This window comes from Myripristis murdjan, chromosome 14 (assembly GCF_902150065.1).
Source record: "Myripristis murdjan chromosome 14, fMyrMur1.1, whole genome shotgun sequence".
Taxonomy (NCBI): domain Eukaryota; kingdom Metazoa; phylum Chordata; class Actinopteri; order Holocentriformes; family Holocentridae; genus Myripristis; species Myripristis murdjan.
In genome coordinates this window covers 2,165,205-2,185,304 of record NC_043993.1, presented here as the reverse complement: position 1 = coordinate 2,185,304, position 20,100 = coordinate 2,165,205, and the positions used below count along the sequence as shown (strand labels likewise).

The 20,100-nt window shown below is 39.9% G+C and overlaps 1 protein-coding gene across 1 annotated transcript in view; it reads left to right on the top strand.

Annotated features, from left to right (window-relative positions):
* LOC115371156 (polypeptide N-acetylgalactosaminyltransferase 10-like) overlaps positions 1–20,100 on the top strand; it is a 136,110-nt gene that overhangs the window by 32,626 nt on the left and 83,384 nt on the right. Inside the window, exons 2-4 of the mRNA XM_030068332.1 lie at positions 4,911–5,013; positions 7,697–7,835; positions 14,403–14,569. Coding sequence (XP_029924192.1) covers positions 4,911–5,013; positions 7,697–7,835; positions 14,403–14,569 — 409 coding nt within the window. The remainder of the gene's footprint in view (positions 1–4,910; positions 5,014–7,696; positions 7,836–14,402; positions 14,570–20,100) is intronic.

The following is a 20,100-nucleotide window of genomic DNA, read 5'->3' as shown; positions in this document are numbered from 1 at the left end:
GGCCTCTCAGTGGAGACACGGCAGGCCGAGCGAGAGGACGTTCCTGTAGCAGCTCCTGCCCCCCAAATACTACCAGGAACATTCTGGTGGAAACGGGCCTATACAGCAAAAGGTCCTGGCCAGATTCAAACCCAGGCCACTGCAGTAAGGAAGTTCTTCTTCTACACAGCTGTTTTTCTATCAAAGGTGATGATGAGAATTTGTAGTAACTTAGAACACGGGGATCATGTGACGTGACCTGTATAGAGTAGTTTTGTTGTTTTTTTACCCCTTATGGAACTCAGAAACACGCTGCCCGGTGCCCTTCACATGTTTTGGAGATGGCTGCTACAGAGTTGCACCAGCTACTTTGCCCCTCTGTTGTGTGGACAAAGATGCTTAACTTGTATTTCAGCTGTCACTGGGGTTAGTAGATGACAAAATGTTCATTCTTGGATGAATTGTTATTTTAATACAGTCCTCCCTTTGTTGGCCAAACCAATAAACCAGATGTCACAAGGTCACAAGATTGAGTTTGTTCTGGGGATAACCCCTGCTGTTGTGCACCCAGAGCACATGTGTAGTCGCTGTTCTGGTCCACAGGTGAAGTGTAAAAATTCAGCTCCAGCTCATGCAGATTAGATGAAGGTTACTGGGGTCAACAAGACTGAATAATTTGCACTGAGCGTATTATTAGGCCACTTGTCTGACACACCTTTTCCTCCTGCAGAGATGGTTTGTGAGCATGTATTCTCCTCCTCTCTGCCTCACAGCCATGCCCGAATACAAGAATAGTCAAAGTGAGGTCTGGGGACCGCCAGGAACAAGAGTTCAATTTCAGTGTAATTAAATTTTGTTGAAATTTAACTTGAGTGATTATTTTAACATTGTTCAGATCTTACAAATTACAACTTCAGATGTTACTACAAGTGTTTAAGCATCTAAACAATGTAATACAAGCCAAAATAACTTTTCCTATCAGGATCTAAAAATCCCTTCAGATGGGTCTGTGACTGTTGATATGGATGGTAGTTTGCAGTGATAATGTGCCATCAAAACCTGGTTGTAAAACTTCATTTTGTTTTATTATTATTTTGTTTTATTATTAAGTGTTAACTCAACAAGGCAGAGGCATTTCCAGAGAAACTCAAGGGTACTTTGGGGTTAGAATTTTTTTAATAGAGCATGATTTGCTGTGTTGATATGTTGTGACAGAAAGCGTGTGAAAACAGTGAAAATCAGAAAATGGCACTTGTTATCGGGGGCATTTTTCACCCCCTTAATTTTAGCTTTATAGGAATGTTAAGAGATTTAATTTGTGACCCTTCAGCATTGGTACTCTGCGCAGAACAAGCTGGCTAAATGTATGCGGGGAGTACTGTATAGTGCTGGGAGGTATACCAGTTCATACCGAATACCGGTGTTATTATTTATTTATTTATTTTTTTGATAGGAATTTTTCAGATACCCCAATACCGGTGTGTGTGTGTGTGTGTGTGTGTGTGTGTGTGTGTGTGTGTGTGGCGCACATAACATTTGGAACAGCATGCGGAATGTAGCGCCGCGGGACATCGTTGGAGGGGGGACTGTTTTTGCAGTTGCACTCACTAGGCAGTGGGGACTCAGAAAATGAAGCTGAAGAACTTTTCCCAAAAAGAGGAGCTGTGTCGGCTGTTTGGAAGTTCCTCAGCTTCAAAAAATCCATCTGGCAAAGGCAAAGAAACTTTCCAGGCTACAGCAGCGCACTGACATAGATTGTGCAACAAAGCGAAGAGGTGCCACTCTGCTCTATTTTCACTGGCTAACAGCGGCACACTGGCTTAGCTTGTCTATTCAGAGAAGAGGTATCACTTCGGCTTATTTTTCAATCTATGTTATCACAGGCATACTACTGCTCATTCATTGGTAGCTGAACTGTTAGGTCTATTTGATAAGTAATTCACATTTTTAAAATAATAATAATATTTTAACATATTGTTAAATCAGTCAAATCAGTCTGCATATTAATGCAGACTGGCCTTAAATTGGCCTTAAATTTGCATAATAAAAAGGTTGTGTATTTTGACTGTAACTGTCATGCGTTCTGATTCCTTCACTTCATTAGAATCATGAGTGCCACCTCTTTGCATCATTTTGTGTTGCCATGGAAACCTGTATTAATACTAGGGTGGATAACTTGGACATTAATGTCCAGTTGTCTGGACATTAATGTCCAGTACAGTGGTCCCTCACTATAACGCGGTTCACCTTTCGCGGCCTCGCAGTTTCGCGGATTTTTTTTAGTGCAATTTTGCATGCTTTTTTTTTTTTTTTTTTAACAGCGCATTGTGTTCTGCGTCCTGATTGGCTAAGGGAGAACCCGCGCATTGTGTTCTGCGTCCTGATTGGCTAAGCGACTGTAGACCATTGTCAATCAATCTCCTCCGTGCCGTGTCTCCTGTACCTGTCTGAGAAAAGTGTATAAAGTGTGTAGTGAGGGGTTTTACAGCCTTAAAACATCTAGAATAATTGTAAAAAATAAAGCTGACTACTTCGCGGATTTCGCCTACTGCGGGTTATTTTTAGAATGTAACCCCCGCGATAAACGAGGGACCACTGTATTCATTTGTCATGACAGTAAAATATGTCATTCTAAGTTAATTCACTGCAGTAATTCTCCTCTAAATCATTAGAAAATGTGGTTAACACCCAGTCGTGCATGAAAAAAGAAAATACCGTGATATACCGTGAAACTGTTATAATTTTGAAAAATACCGTGATATACATTTTTGGTCATACCGCCCAGCACTAATACTGTATATATGTGCCACTCTGCTAGATGGCAACTACATTTTCAGATGTAAGCTCTGACCTTCCAGAGTGACTTAGAGACAGTGAGCATCTGTTGATATGCTGGCTGCTGCTGCTGGGATCTGATCTGTGGATTTTCCATTGCTGGAATCTTTTGTCAACTTCTCTGCCCGAAAACCTCCCAAAATCACACAGGTCAAGTGGCTGATGTGACAGAATTGTTTGCCTTGAATTTGGGGTTTGGTTTCCTTTGTGGTGCCCTCTCTCTCCTCCTCCACTCATTTCATTGCACACATCTTCATTCTCCGTCTCCCTGCCGTCACACTCGGCCTCTTTTACTGTCTGTCTCGACAGTTTTCCTGCCTCCCCTCCACACACACAAACGTATTACTCACACATTGCACAGTGCTAAACATGTGCACACATCGGCTGAGAAAAGTTTTCCTCTCTCCTTGTCTTGTTTTTCAAGGTCTTGTTTGAGCAGAAAAGCCCCAGTGGAATATCATAGCAACGTGCGCTGAAATTTTAATCAAAAGGAAATGGGGCGGCACAGTCTTGCTTCCTTTTAGGAGAAATAGCACAGATGGACTTGCAGGTGTGACAGGGGTGTGCTGAGGGTGTGTTTTTCCAACAGAAATTGTTTTTATTTTTATTTTTTTATTATTTTTTTTAATGTACATTAGGCTCACAAACATGGTGTCTGTCTAAACAGAGACCAAACAGACACACTGTCTGGCATCAGAGCAGTCAGGTGGATATGGGTGGATATGGTTGGGAATATTTTTCAGTTGTATTGTGACTTGCCAGTGACTCTGGATCCATCCATCCATCCATCCATCCATCCATCCATCCATCCGTCCATCCAGTCAGTTTCAGGTATTTGAGTATTTGATCAAGAAAAACTGAATATGCACAACAAAATCAAGATGACAGACACAGCAAGATGAAATAATCTAAATGACAGCACCATCGCAGGGATTTGTAATTCCTATCCAATGATGTACACACACACACACATACACACACACACACACACACACACACACAGATGTGTTTTCCTCAAACCATACCCATGTGTGTATAATCATTAATTTGCGTTTTATTTAGTGTCTATTTCCTCTATGCTTGCAGCCTGGTTAATAATTCATGGCTCATGCAGTCAGACGTGTCGTTTGTATTTAAAAGTGTTTCACTAATTGCCTCCTCCCATAGAGCTAATTATTTCTCCATTGTGCTGTGATCCTGTAATTCAAGATGTCGAGTCGCTGAAAGTCAGTGACTGTGCAGAATGACTGAGTGGAATAAATGACAGCCTCCATCGTTTTTTCTTTCTTTTCTTTCCTGTTGGCACACAGAGCACAAACAAAATGTCCCCGTGTGTGTGTGTGTGTGTGTATGTGTGTGTGTGTGTGTGTGTGTGTGCACTTGCAAGTAAAGGCTCCATGGAGGTCGTCTCTGTAGAATTGATATTTTCCCCACAGGTCCGTCAAGCATGAAATGGAAAAGAGTAAACCTCCTTTTGAGCAAACTGTCGGCAGCACAATGTTCTCTGGCCAGTCTGAAGTTCAGGAGAAATATCTTGGCTGTAGGGCAGCAGCTAACAATCATTTTCATTTTCAGTTAATATATAGATTATTTTTAATCAGTCAATTAATGAATAACCTCAGCACCACGTGGCTGATATGATCAAGTTTGAAAAATAAATAGAATCAGATCTTGACTGCGACCCATGGGGCACACCATTTTTTATTTGTAATCATAAAGTGACACTACGGCAGAACTTTTGAGAATTACAAAAACAAACAAACAAAAAAAAAAAACACCTTTGTGCTGTGTTGGCACAACTGTAATGTTATGCTGTTCATCAGATAAATCCTCTGTCCAACAGGGTAGTTTCCTCTTTCCCCGTCTCAGAAGATCCTTCTGTGGCTGGTTGTTGGTGAAAACATCTGAAAAAGTAAAAATCCTAAAGTCGCCATATTTTAAGCACTATTTCATGCAACTTTCCTAAAACTGGTGTTGTGTCACATTTTTCAGCCCTGGTGCTCAGTGCAGAACAAATATCTGTGTGTGTGTTCATGTGTCTCCAGCTTACATTAACGTTGCTGACCCTCCTGCTGTATTTCTGTGTGTTTTCACAGCATGTGAACCGGATGGGGAAGGAGGCTCAGGTCGGGCGTGACGGCGTGCGGAGGAAAGACTGGCACGACTACGAAGCAATAAAGAGAGACGCCTCCCGCTCTGGTTAGTCCAAACCTCTTGTAGCCCCTCCCCTTCACCAGCTAGGGAACTGATGACATATTCATCACACACAGAAAAACGTGCACGTGCACACACAGCCACAGATGTAGAAAAGTGCATATTAGTGCTGAAACAATCAGCTTAGTCCATTCATCAGTCAGCTGATAATCAGTTATAATTCTGATAGCTGACAAATTGTCATTTTTTGAAGTAAAAATACCAGATTTGTGCAAGTTAAAGCTTCACACACTGCTAAAAAATCTACATTGAGTCTCATATTCAGTGTTGAAATCTGCCAGTAGGGGAGAATTCCACTTGTTGTCATTGCAGGTTCACCTGTTTCAGGAATCTTTCTGAGTATAAACATGTTGAAATAAAGCAGAGTATGGCAGGTCAGCCAACCAAGAACAAGAAAATGACACTTGACTCAAGAAGATTCTGGAAAAAAAAAAAAAAAAGTTGATTAGCATTGGAGACAAGTGGGATTATCTCACCCACTGACAGATTTTTGACCAAACAAACAAACAACTTTTGAACTATTTCAGCTGTTCAACATTGGATTCAACTATGTAGCATGTGACACATACCACACACACACACACACACACACACACACACACAAACAGAGTATTGAAAGCCAGAAATCTCAGCAGCTGGCCAAATAATTCATCAACCTTATCAAGCCTTATCAGCATGCTATCACCCCGCTTCTGTGACTGCTCTGTGGCTCTGCAGCGGCGGTGTAAATCGATGCTCTGATTACAGGTCTGCTGTCATAAATAAACACAGTTAATCTCCAGCAATAATCATTGATTCAGCATCGGGCCTGTTCTGTTAAGGGAAATCTGCTTCTTTCCAAACAGTGTAAATGTTCTCCCTGAAATGAGCCATTAAAGTTGAAAAGCAGTTATTTTCCACAGTCATTACCTTTGGGAAGAAAACCAGACAATTTCTGCCTAATGGAACATGTGTGTGTGTGAGTGATTAGGATTATAGTTCTCAGGGTATCCACAAATCCATAAAAAGCCTCTAAATAAGTCATCGGAATATATGGTTTTAAAAAGTATTAAAATGTCTTAAATACAGTTGTTAGAGGTCTTAGGTTTTCATCCTATAATGACTGGTTTCTTTGCACTACGTGCCCACTCTTAGATTAACACAGGGCAGGCTTAGATTACATGTTTTATGAGCTTTATTAAACACAAAAGGGCACCATGTCCCTCATCAATTAATGTTGTGTTTTTCTTTATTTTGTACTGCATATAATTGCGCAATTCTTGTCTATTTTGCTGCTTTATGCATCTTTGTAAAATGCTCTCAAATTCAAATCCAAGCACCATCTACACTGCAAAAACGCAAAATCTTACCAGGATTATTTGTCTTATTTCAAGTCAAAAATGTCTTATTCCTAGTCAGAATATCTCATTACACTTAAAATAAGACATGATCACCTCAGAAGTAACTTGTTTTTAGACAATTTGGCAAAATTTGCCAGTGGAAAAAGTGAAAATTCACTTGAAATAAGTGAAATTAGCTAGAAACAAGAAACAAATTTTGCCAATGAAACAAGCAAATTTTCACTTGTTTCAAGCAAATTTTCACTTGAAACAAGAGACAATTGTCTAAAAACAAGTTACTTCTGAGGTGATCGTGTCTTATTTTAAGTGTAATGAGATATTTTGACTAGAAATAAGACATTTTTGACTTGAAATAAGACAAATAATCTTGGTAAGATTTTGAGTTTTTGCAGTGTAACATGTCTAAACAGGGCAATAAGTAAGAATATACTTTCCCCACAAGACAACATGGCTGTAATATATAATAAAATAATGTATTTGCACAGGTTGATTAAGTTGTTGATCAATAGCAGTGACAATTTCTTGGCCAGCGGCTGAGATTTCTGGCTTTCAGCTGTTTCTGGCCAGCACTCCTGTTCTGGAACACATGTCCCCACCCACTGGAGTTTCAGGACCCTCCCAAAGTGCTGTGCATGTGCCAAGGCCGTAACGCCTATATACATTGAGAGGTACAAGTCCCCCCCAATGTTCAGGCACTTTTTTCTTTTTTTTTAACTTTGATTTATGCTTGTTAGTATATCGAAGTCTATATAGACTATATATATATATAGTCTATATAGATATAGACTATATAGAAGTCTTGAATTGACATGTTTTGTCTTGAGTCTCTGGGTGATTTAAAAAGTAGAAAAAGGGCCTGAAGGCTTTCAATATCCACTGTCCGGTGGGTGTGTGTCTGTGCAGCAGAACTTGAATTGAATTAAACCTGATATTCTGACCCGGGCCCTGGTCTGATCCAGAAATTCTGTCCAATCCTGACCTAACTTCCTGACTGGAACAAAATGTTGAATTCTATCTGGTCAAAGCACATCTCAAAATTCTGTCCAAACTCAAAGCAATGAAGTAAATTTCGACAAAGTCTACGATTACAATGGCTAAATAACAACAGTGAAGGAGATTTATAGGCCAAACTGAGACCTGAGGGTGAAAACCGACTGAAGCCCTGCCTCTCTGAACCCGACCCAACGTGGAACAGCGGGACCTTTCAGATTCAGGCGGCAGTCTCAAGCTCTCGTGTGCAAGGGATGGAGTTTACGGTATGATGGGGTTCATTTTCTGTGGTAGTGTACATGCTTTTTCATTGAACCGTGTGTGTGTATTTGATGTAGGAAACGGTGAGCAGGGGAAAGCGTTCCCTCTGACAGAGGCTGACCGGGTCGACCAGGCCTACAGGGAGAACGGCTTCAACATTTATGTCAGTGACCGCATCTCCCTGAACCGCTCCCTCCCAGACATCCGCCACCCAAAGTGAGTCCTGACAGTGTGTGTGTGTGTGTGTGTGTGTGTGTGTGTGTGTGTGTGTGTGTGTGTTTAAGCACTAGAGTTACTGTACCAATGAAGTCTTCCTTGGAGTTCATGTGTCTTCTTTGGAGCTGTCTCTTGATTTCTTGCAAAACAACCACACCCAGAAACAGATTACAGATGAGCTGATGTAGTCAGCACTGGAGCATGCATGCAATTTTAATCAAATTCAAATGGACTGCACGCACCCACACCACTACAAGCTTCTTGTATCTCCAGTAATCATAACCTCAGGTAAGAATGCACCAAGCAAAATTGAGTATCAGGATTGGTGATTTTACTTAAGCCTAATATACAATACCAAAGGTTTCTTCATTCCCTCCACTTCTGGCACCCAGTAGCCCAGATTTCTTAAATGGTGAGGACAAAAATCCAAATCTAAATATATATAAATTATTTTGTCTAGTGATTCCAAACTAAGTGATGCAGTGATCCAAGCTGTACAATCCAGTGAAAGTAATTTGTATTCAGGTAATGCACATTTGGTGTACACAGCTCCAAAATGAAAGAAACTGTTTGGGGTCTTGATCAGGAACAGATTATCTATCCACAACACCCTGCATGCTGCTTTTGAGTGCTGGAAATGAATGCTATTGTTCAGATTTGTATTCAGTATTGGTCAATGCTTAACGTTTCTTGCTTGGTATTGGCACTGAAAAAGTGCATCATCAACCTCAAATGAAACTGTCCAGGCTAACATGCTTGATGATTTATTTTTTTTTTTTTGCCCTGCTTCACGCAGTCTTTCTTTTTAATTTTGGTCCTTTTTCTGTGAAAAATAAATAAATAAATAATAAATACTGAAATCAGGTCCAAGGTCTCATGACTGGTCCAGCCCATTTCTTTGCTCTTCCAGCCAGGCTGTGTTATTACTGCTCAAGAACATCAAGGTCAGTGGCATAAATTAAAGTTCGTTGTGGTAATAGTGCATAAATGATTGGAGATTTTTTTCTGTTGTGCAAGTTAGCTGTAGACATTACAGATGTTCTGTATTGTTAATCAGGTCCAAATACTAAGGATGGATAAGTGTGTGGTGTGACAACACTGTAGTTTTTAAATTTTACCAAAGACCTCAGCGGGTGGTTTCACTGATTAGCACCTGTGACAAGAGAGAGGGGAACTAATCAGTGAAATCATCTGCTCTAGTGTTTGCTTCAAATTAAAATCCCCGCACTCTTCATTGCCCTTGGTCGCCCGTCCCATAAGCAAGGCATTAGCTTTTCACCAATCAGTCTGTTTGCCTAGTCCGAAACAGTGTGACACTGATACTTGTGGTTTGTTTTCTAATCAGTCAGATTCGGCTTCACACAAGTTTGAGTGAAGCAGGAGAAAAAAGCATTTCCTGTGGAGCTTGTGTGAAATGGTATGGAATCGAATGGGATGGAAACATACTCACATAAGTCTTTGATTTATTGGTCAGGATAATAGTCAGTTTTTGGAATCATACATAGATATGCAGAGAACATGGAGCCGGTGCTGCAGTCATTGTTGGTGATACTGGCAGCCACCCTACTTTGGTCTTCCTACTAAACATATTTGGAAGATGTTGCTCAGTAGGAATGCTTAAAGCATGTTAAAGCAAAACTGAGCTGTGGTCGAGTGTTGGGCTGTTTGGTTACCTGTGTGTGATATAAGCCCACATGGCGCTCCTCTTGGCTGCTAATCCACAATATAATCCACAATGTTGTTTTTGTATTCCAACATTCAGTTCCATAGCATGGCCCAAAAATATCCCGTAATGACACTTTTAGCACATAAATGAATATGATCAAAGTGGAGTGTACCAGTACAAAAAACAAGTTCTGGTACCAATTTTTAAAATAAGTAATTTCACTTATTCGTTAAAGTACTATCAGGTTGTTTCTTGCTGGTGTAAGGTTACTATTCAGAAGTTTCCTTCAGATGCCACCTGCTGGCTCTATTTTCCACCTCAAATAGGAAAATAACAAGCAAAGAGACATTACATTTCCTCAAAAACTCTGTACTGGGACCTCTGTTTTTATTTTTTTATTATTATATTTTTTTTTCTCTTTTCTTTATGTGCTTAAAGTGTCATTAAGGGAGCTATTTTGCTCTGGAAGTGAATGGAGAGATGTAAGAACAGTATTGTGGATTATCAGCCCAGGGGAGCATGGAGCAGCCAATGAGGAGAGTTCACCAACACGTGGACTCGTATCACAGGGAGCTAGACCACCCAACACTACACCAGACATCAACTTGGCTTCAAGGCTCCAGGTGTCAACAATGTGTTGATCCGCTCTTTCCAAATAATCTTGGTAAGATTTTGAGTTTTTGCAGTGCAGGCTGCCTCTCACAAGTGGTGTTGGACCAGTTGCACTGCAAAAACTCAAAATCTTAACAAGATTATTTGTCTTATTTCAAATCAAAAATGTCTTATTTCTAGTCAAAATATCTCATTACACTTAAAATAAGACATGATCACCTCAGAAGTAACTTGTTTTTAGACAATTGTCTCTTGTTTCAAGTGAAAATTTGCTTGAAACAAGTGAAAATTTGCAATTTCATTGGCAAAATTTGTTTCTTGTTTCTAGCTAATTTTCACTTATTTCAAGTGAATTTTTCACTTTTTCCACTGGCAAATTTTGCCAATGAAACAAGCAAATTTTCACTTGTTTCAAGTGAATTTTCACTTGAAACAAGTGAAAATTGTCTAAAAACAATTTACTTCTGAGGTGATCATGTCTTATTTTAAGTGTAATGAGATATTTGACTAGAAATAAGACATTTTTGACTTGAAATAAGACAAATAGTCTAAGATTTTGCGTTTTTGCAGTGTGGAGAAAAACTCACCAGGGCTCAATTCAATTGGACTAAGTACTGCCTATGAGAAGATACTTAACGAAGCAGAAGCTTGTTCGCATACCGTGCCTGGCTTGGAAATTTGCTGCCTGCAGAAGAGAAAAGGACAAAGACACAGCCTGAGAATGAAGCTGATGATAAATCGGTGCTGTATTTCTGTTGCAGTTTAAAGAGGGCTGTTGGCATCTGAATAGCCTGTGTTTTCAGTCAGTGTGTGTGTGCACACGGCTGCTTGTGTGTATGTATGGTATGTTGTACCATCATTAATGGCTGTATTTTCCCTTGTTGGATCTGTCCCAACTCATTTCTACAAGCATTGTTTGGAACAATCACTCCAATTATCAACCCACCCAGTGTATCCGCAGGAGAGCTGTAGTTTTACACAGACACAGAAGCTGATTACACACCACACACTGCCAACGTGCTTACAAACGAGGTTCTTGACAGCAATTACCAGTGTCATTGCTGCCCCCCTCTGAGTGCGAGGTGTGATAAACTGATGATAGACGTGTGCTGTGGTTTACCGGAGGAGGTTATAGTCTGACTGCAGTGGACTGTTTTTTTTTTTTTTTTTTTTTGCAGGCAGTTTGCTCAGACTATTGTGTAAGGAAATGTCAGAGAAGCTACTTTAAATGTCACATTGTAAATAGTTGAACTACATCAGCCCACAACCTAAAGTTTTTTGCTTTTGATATGACAGGCAGCAATTGGAAAAAAAAAGAAAAAGAAAAAAAAAAAAGAAAATATACACTTACAGGTGAAAATGAAGTGATATGTGGTTACTGACTGTCCATGAAGGAGACTTTTTGCGGTGTTTCCTGCACCGTTGACACTCGTCGTCCCCCTGTCGGTGGCTTTTTGGCCGATTGAGCATGTTGGACACTTTGGTTTCTGAATGCTGTCCTCTACACTGTGCTGGATCTACCAACCTGATTTGTAATAGAGCAGCCCTCAGTGCTTTTCCTCCCCCTGATAAGAGCCTTTTGCTGACTCATGACCCCTCGGTCTCTTTCATGTGGAAAGCAGCTTTGAATGCTGTCCCTCTGAAGGTCTTCCCTGGGAAAACGCTTCTGATTCCTTTGTTTTTCTGTGACCTTCTGAAGTGGTCGCCGTCGAACGAGTGCCCACACAGCCCATTTTAGACAGCAGATAGAGCTGAATTGGAACACATCTCATATCTGACAAACTACTGCATGCTGGAACATTGTTTGCACCTTTCAGTTGGAGTCAAGGGAACAAAGTTGAACATTTTGGGAACTCTGAGATGTAGCAACAGTGCATCAGCAGTGGAGTTAATGTGCAGTAATAAACACAACTTCACTGGCCACATCTGTCTGTCTCCTGGCTGGCCACATTTTTTTTTCTTGAAGATTCTGAGGATAATTTGATGTGTTTTGGACCCTCAGCCTCTCCACGGTCTCCTGTGTAACATGCTGAAACCATGTGATTTACTCATGCCTAGGGCTGTAATGATGACATGCTTACCTCATATGTTTCAGTATATGATATGGGCGTCATGATACAACCCTGATGCAATGTAACAGATAAAAGGTCAGTCACAAGAAAGTGGACTTCTAACTGTTGCAGAATTTCTTTTTTTCCACTTGAGACACCATTCTCTCTAGATATGTCACTTGGAATTGCTCACAATTTATTTGGATCATCCAATGAAAATTTCAGCTTAGTATCAACTCTGTTTACAGTTGGGACAGTCCAAGTAAAACTCTATTTTATGTAAATATCTATATATATCTATATCTATATATATCTATATATATATATCTATATATATATATCTATATCTATATATATATATATATCTATATCTATATAGATATATATAGATATAGATATAGATATAGATATATATAGATATAGAGATATAGAGATATGTAATCATCCATGAATTCCTGGTAGATCCGCTCCTCTGTTAACATTTAAATGCATACTATGTTGATTGACTGTATTCCTACAAGAATTTTCTCTCTACATTTGGACAGTAGGTCTTCAAGTGGCCCTTTTGTGCTCTCTGGCACCAAGAGGGATCACAGGTGGACAATGTATCTCTCTTTTGATAAGGTATAATGGAGCTTGCCACCTGCTGGCTTGCCACTGTACCGCTGAGAAAGAGACAGTGGTTCAGTAGTATCTCTCTCTCTCTCTCTCTCTCTCTCCCTCTCTCTCTCTCTCCCTCTCCCTCTCTCTCTCTCTCTCTTTCCCTCTGAGGAGTTGGAGGAATCTGTGGAGACAGTAATTATCTCTCTTTCTGCCAGGCCTGTCTGTCTGCCTGACACTCTCTTTCTCCTTCATTTTACTCCATCAGTCAGTGAGCGCTGATGTTGAGTAACAATGAATGAAATGCTTTTGGGAGGTCTGGTGATGTGACATGGTGACTCCCGACTGTCAGGCGCCCGTCACTCTCTCCTCCCGCTTTGACCAATCAAATGGACACACCTGCTCCCCCCATCGGCCAATGGGTGGCCACCAGCTGCCCTGTGCAGGGCGTCTGCCTGCTGGTGATTGACATGCTGTCAGTGTCTCGGAGGCCCAGATCTGGTTCTGACACTTTTAATTTCCCTGCTGGTGAGAGGATTTCAGTGCAGGAGGTTTCTGCTGCCGAGGCCTGCTGTGCAAGGTGTAGCATAACTATGACAAATGTGGGCGCTTGGAGTTTGTGAGACATACGTATGACAGCATTTCAGCTGTTGAGTCTGACTGCCTCCTACTGTTGGTCTCTACATGACGTAGAGAACAGCTGTTTTCAACGCAAAACCTTCACAAATATGCTGTGAACTGTTAGAGATTCTGCTCATTGTGTCATGAAATATTAGGAGAGCTGTTTGTAGGGGGCTGCATGGGACACACTGCTGTGTTTGCAGAGTGACTGCAAATGGGAAAAAAAATAAAGATTAGATTGATTGCTTGTAATAGGGAAGTGAATTTTTGGCCAAACAGATTCAGTCAGAGTCACAATTCACTAGTTGGTGATTTGATTTACTGACTTCAAATCAGTTCTTAGCCACAATTTGATATAACCAGATTTTTATTTCTACATCACACTTTTTAAAAACCCAGCAGCTCCAAAGAGCTTCACAAAGCTTCACAAAAAATAACACAATACATGTCCATAAAAATAAATATGTGGAGTGATGTAAAATAATCTTTTTCCTTCTGAAATGTAAAAAAAAAAAAAATCAGAATGATGCATTCCACTTATTTTCTTTTAGCAGATCGATGCAGTTGAATCCACAAAATGTATGACCAGTGCATCATTGTGGTGAATGAAATGTTACACCCCAAGCTTTGCACTCCCTGTGCTGTGGACAAGTGAAACTCCTACAGTATGTGCAAATGGAGTTCTTATTGTTACAGGACACAGTTTTGCACATTGGCAGCTCCAAATTGCAGTGACAACTAACAGTTTGAACTCTTAAGAATGTGTTGTCAGTAAAGTGCACACAGCTGAGGCACCAGATCTAACACTGGTGAGTTTTTGTGGGCACTGTTTGGATGGGACAGTTTGGATTTCCCTCTTAATTTTTGATGTGGACAGTCACAGTGACCATACCCAACACCACAATTTAATGTGTATGTACAGGGGAAATCTGTGGCATCTCAGTTAGCTTATTGGTTGTCGCCCCTCTGTTTTGTTTTTTTAATAATATGTTGTGTGTGTGTGTGTGCTGTGTGCAGCTGCAAACAGAAGCTGTATGCGGAGAAGCTGCCCAACACCAGCATCATCATCCCGTTCCATAACGAGGGCTGGTCATCGCTGCTGAGGACCGTGCACAGCGTGCTCAACCGCTCGCCGCCACAGCTCATCGCAGAGGTCATCCTGGTCGACGACTTCAGCGATAAAGGTACAGAGGACACACACACACACATAGAGACTAGAATGCGTCTTGGGCCACATTTTTGTCCGAACCCGAACTGAGACAGGACCATAGTAACCCAGGCCCGACCTGAACCCGGCCCAGCCTGTTGGGGCACAGCTCGGGTCGGGTTCAGACAATAGAGACACCCACACTGCAAAAACGCAAAATCTTACCAAGATTATTTGTCTTATTTCAAGTAAAAATGTCTTATTTCTAGTCAAAATATCTCATTACACTTAAAATAAGACATGATCACCTCAGAAGTAAATTGTTTTTAGACAATTTTCACTTGTTTCAAGTGAAAATTCACTTGAAACAAGTGAAAATTTGCTTGTTTCATTGGCAAAATTTGCCAGTGGAAAAAGTGAAAATTCACTTGAAATTAGTGAAAATTAGCTAGAAACAAGAAACAAATTTTGCCAATGAAACAAGCAAATTTTCACTTGAAACAAGAGACAGTTGTCTAAAATAAGTTACTTCTGAGGTGATCATGTCTTATTTTAAGTGTAATGAGATATTTTGACTAGAAATAAGACATTTTTGACTTAAAATAAGACAAGTAATCTTGGTAAGATTTTGAGTTTTTGCAGTGCACTGATGAGAAATTGCACAACTCCGCTGCTATTCTCCGTCACTCACAGAGGCACACACTCCTACACAGATATGTGAGCAAAACTGCACTCGGTGTTGGTTCACTAGTGAGAATTGAGAACTAAGAAGACAGTATTTTGGCCACTGCTGGCACTAGTAAGCAATGCAATGCCTTGTACCGCAACAAAAACACTCAACATGTAGTTTTCAAGCATGTGGGAGTATAGCACGCCACAGCACACTGTGGGACAGGAGCACACCACGAGCACAGAGGTGTTACAGGTCACAGTTTTGTGTGGAGAGGAGCCACTCAGGTTAATCTAACTCTGTTTGCTTAATCATCCATGTTGGCAGAGGAGGCTGTGCTTAGTGCTGCTCTGTCCAGATTGCACCTAGACAGGCATGGGAGTGACAAACCACCACTCTATCCTTGCATTCCAAATCGCATACTTATACTTTTTACTTTTAGTGTACTGCAGCTGCCCTTACAAAGTATGTAGTTTAGTATGAAATATGCATGTGAATGCATACTATTGGGACACACTACATACATCGTCCCTGACCTCCAACCCTCTTGCTCACTTCCACTGCCGTCCGTAGCGCCACATTTGAATGTTGTTGTCAAAATGGCGGTGCTGTTTCATACTGCGCTGTCTTCTGTCATATTTATTATCTTCTGTCTTCCTGTCAATTCTGCTGTCACTGAGCGAGTTTTGTGTGATATGTGTGTTTTGTTGTTGTCCGTATGTGGGTGTGGCTTGTACACGCAACTCAGTCAGTGCCACGTAACGTCCGCTGCTCAAAGGATTGTGGGTCAGAATGGCCAGAGCAGCATGCTGAAATGCATACTGCATCTGACATACTATGTATTGGGACATACTAATTTTTTTTTGCCTACTAAATAGTATGGTAGTATGAGTATTGGAACGCAGGGCAGGTTTGAAATCCAAAGTTGGAAAGGCATTATGGGTATTTTAGGTAATAGAAACTAGATCCCTTACCCTGTTTAGGCTGTGATGAACGTTCTGTCCAAAAACAGTGTTTTTCTTGTGTGATGTTAGTCAAAAAACAGACAGGAGAAATGAGAGTATTTGTCCTCCTTGACTTGAAAATTTGGGAAGTACTACCTTTTCACATTTTTTGGAATATGCCCATTGGATTTAGGGTTTAGCATTCAGTTGAGAATCATTGTTGAAGTGCAGCCTTTCCTTCCAACACCTTACCCTTGTTGTTTTTGAATTTGCCTTTTGTTCTTCTTCTTTGTGTTGTTTTTTTTGTGACATATACATCGGTCAGAGTTGGCACATAACCCAGGTAATTTTGGCATTTAAATAGAGTGCAAATTGGTACACCAGTGAGTTTGGGAATCCAGAGTCTTGGAATGCGGAGTGGAGAAAACTCCTGGAAAACAAGGAGATGCTGTATTTGATCCATGGAGAAAAGTAAAGTTAGAGAAAACCTTTCTTTTTTTTTCTTTTTTTTCTTTTTCAATTCTTTATTTAAAGGATAGTTGAGAGCATTTCACCAACTACGTAAAAATAGCCTTACAGAGAGCATTACAAGTCTGCAACAAATGAACAGCCAACAACCTTTACCATCTCATGGCCTTTTTTTTTTTTTTTTTTTTTTTTTTTTTAACAATATTCATATTATTAAAATTTCAGTAACTGTTTACATTCTGAAAAGAGTGATGCATAGTAACAAATATGTACATTGACATTTTCGGAGACCAACCAATGAATTATCTAGGTTTTAAAAAAAGACCAAACAACCTTTTCATCATGTAGTAAGCCTGTAGTAGTATTGTTTACAGTTAGGGATGGGATGATTTGCATATCTCACAGGATTATCTGAAGTTTGATTTGATATAACCATAGCACAGTGTGATGAAAGTTTAGTGACAACAAAGAATGATTGTGCTGAATGATGTTTCTTTCTGTGCCACAGATCTTTTTTTAGCAGTGGTATTACTTGTTTCAATGTAATTAATTTAAAAATGTTGACAGTAGAAAGTGCAAATACAGTTTTGAAGAAGAGCTTGTGAAATTATGATGGGTGAGCCATCTCATTTGTGAGAACCAGAGCAGAGTAAAATGTAACTGATATAGTCCAGTCATTTTATGAAAAAACCTAGGACAAATTGCAAGAGAAAAAAACTCAACTGATTTTGTATCCTCAGTTTGTCCTGAGTGAGGGAAAAAAGTCCCAAGAAATCCCATTGGTGGAAAGTTTTGAAAATCACCTATTTATGACCACATATTACCAAAAAACAACCTTTTAACACACAGGGGAAAGGAATTAAAAGGTAACTATATATATAGTAACCTTTTAATTCACTGTTATATAGTAACCTTTGAATTCAAGGTTACTATATAGTAACCTTTTAATCCACTGTTTAAATATCTGTTCTGGCATTTATTCCTCATATTCCTTATTAGCGTATATCAAATCAGATAATGTGTGATATGCATGTGTATACAGAATAATTCAAAGAACTTGTAATTGACTTTTTTTCTTGTCTTTGTGTGTGTAATCATCTTGTGAATTTTTATAGTGATATCTGAAAGTAAAATGTTGAACCCCTTTCCCCTGTGTGTTAAAAACAGTGTTTTTTGGTATTATATGGTCATAAATAGGTGATTTTCAAAACTTTCCACCAATGGGATTTCTTGGGACTTTTTTTCCCCTCACTCAGGACAAACTGAGGATACAAAATCAGTTGAGTTTGCTTCTCTTGCAATTTGTCCTAGGTTGACCCCAATTTTGCCCTAAAATTACTGGACTAATATGAAGATTAATTTTTCAGACCCATGATACATATTGTTTCATTTTTCTTTCGCGATACCTGCTACTGAGGCTCGACGGATCTGGATATAAACATTGTATCTTTATAAACGCTAAAAAAAATGAAGACTTTCGGAACACCTTTGAAGGTAGTAAATGTATTCAGCATAGTCACTTGGGTCTAATAACATACTTGATGCTTGCACGAGTGAAATTATGAACGAAAACAAATCTGGGTTGTTCACATGGAAAACTGCATGTGGCTCATCTCTAACTGGACTAGCACTACTGTATCTCTTTCTCTCTCTCCCTCTCTCTCTCACGCACACACACACACACACACATACACACATATCCCCAGACCACTGAGTCATTTGTTTGCTAGCGTTTGTGCATGTGTTACACAAATAATGAGCCGCTCAGTGCCAAAGGCATTAGCCAGTTTCTGCTACAGCCCAAATTCCATCTCTAGGCACTATGTCTTTCTTATGTTTCAAGTAGGCATGCAAATACACATCCATGCATACTGAGGCACAGAGACGCTTGCACCCGCAGACACAGACAGGCCACACACATGCTGTCAAACACACCCACAGCCACCCGGCAGCAAGTCATTAGTTCAGGAGTACATGTAGTGCACCTCACTGCTGCTCTGTGATCTTGTTAATAAATGACCGTCTGGGCCAAACTATGCTGAGCTCAGCCTCACTGTGTGTGTGTGTGTGTGTGTGTGTGTGTGTGTGTGTGTGTGTGTGTGTGTGTGTGTGTGTTTGTGTACTGAAGTTATACTATCAGGGTGATATTGGTGTTTTATTGCCCGCTTTGATCAGGGAAGGGGCTATCCAGATTGAGCTCTGGACGTCCGACACACAAGCTCTCTGTACACATCAACATGTTTTACTTATGAAATGTTTTTGTTTAATAGACTTACTTTGTTCTGCATAGCCTAAATTGAAATCTGAACTGTTGGCATGGAACTGTTCCCATGGCTCTTTCATGGCACTGAGGTCGCCAGGGAGGAATAAAACATTGATTGCTTGTTTTGGGGTGAGGACAGATTGATGGGGGAATGGTGTACATATCATTTTTTGACCATGTATTGTTATTGATTAACTGTAAGATATGTTAATAAAACAGACTTTTGCTTTCACCATATCTCTGGATCTCTGCGATTCTTTGAACTGTACCCATGTATGTTTTGGCCATTCAATTTTGGATTCTGCTACTGGGTATTGGAAAACAGGAAATGACCCAAATGGACATAATTTTCTTGAGGCTGTCAGCAAAGCAAAAATAAACCAAAGTCAGCCTGATTTATGTCTGTCATTTTGTAAAATTAGAAATGGAGAATGTCAGCAGAACCTTTTTTCTTGATTTTTGCATTTTCATTCTATGCACCTTTTTTTAGTGATTTGATTTTCTGATTTTTGCTGCAGGAAATTGGAAAAATGAATAACAACCCAAATGAATGAAATAGATTTTCATTTGTCTACCAGCAAAGTAGCATAAACCAAAGTCAGCTGGGTTTTTGATTTTAGTTTCATGAAACTAGAAACTGTGTGGCAGCAAACCTCTTTTTCCACTTTCTCTTTCCATACATGCATGTTTGGATAGTGTGTATGTGCTTTTTTTTTTTTTTTGGCAGTATAAATCTGTAAATGCTGTAGGCCAGTCCAGTTAAAGCCTAGAAGTTGTGCTGCATGTTTAGTCCTTTCCATGTCAGGACATGGAGGTCCCTGTCCTGGGTGAGTCTGCATCTTTAAAGGCCTATGAACTGCCATTTTAATCATTATTTTCTCATCTTGACATATAAAGTCTGAGAGGAAATATATTTAAGGTTAGCCCACTGTCTCATGTCTCAAGATTTTTCATCTCACAGCAGCATCAGCGTTATTTCACATTTTAATTAACATAGACTATTTGATTTTTGCTTTTACTGAGCAGCAGAAAGTTCTGTATTGTGTTCTGAGTAAACCCAGAATAATTCAGAGGCTTTATTTAGATGTTTTTCTAGCATTATTACTCCTAACAGACTGCTGACTCCCCCAGCTTCAGTGGTGTATACTAATTTATATTTTCCTCTCAGTAATGACTAAAAATATATGGATAAAGCCAGACATTTAATATTCACTTTTTTTTTT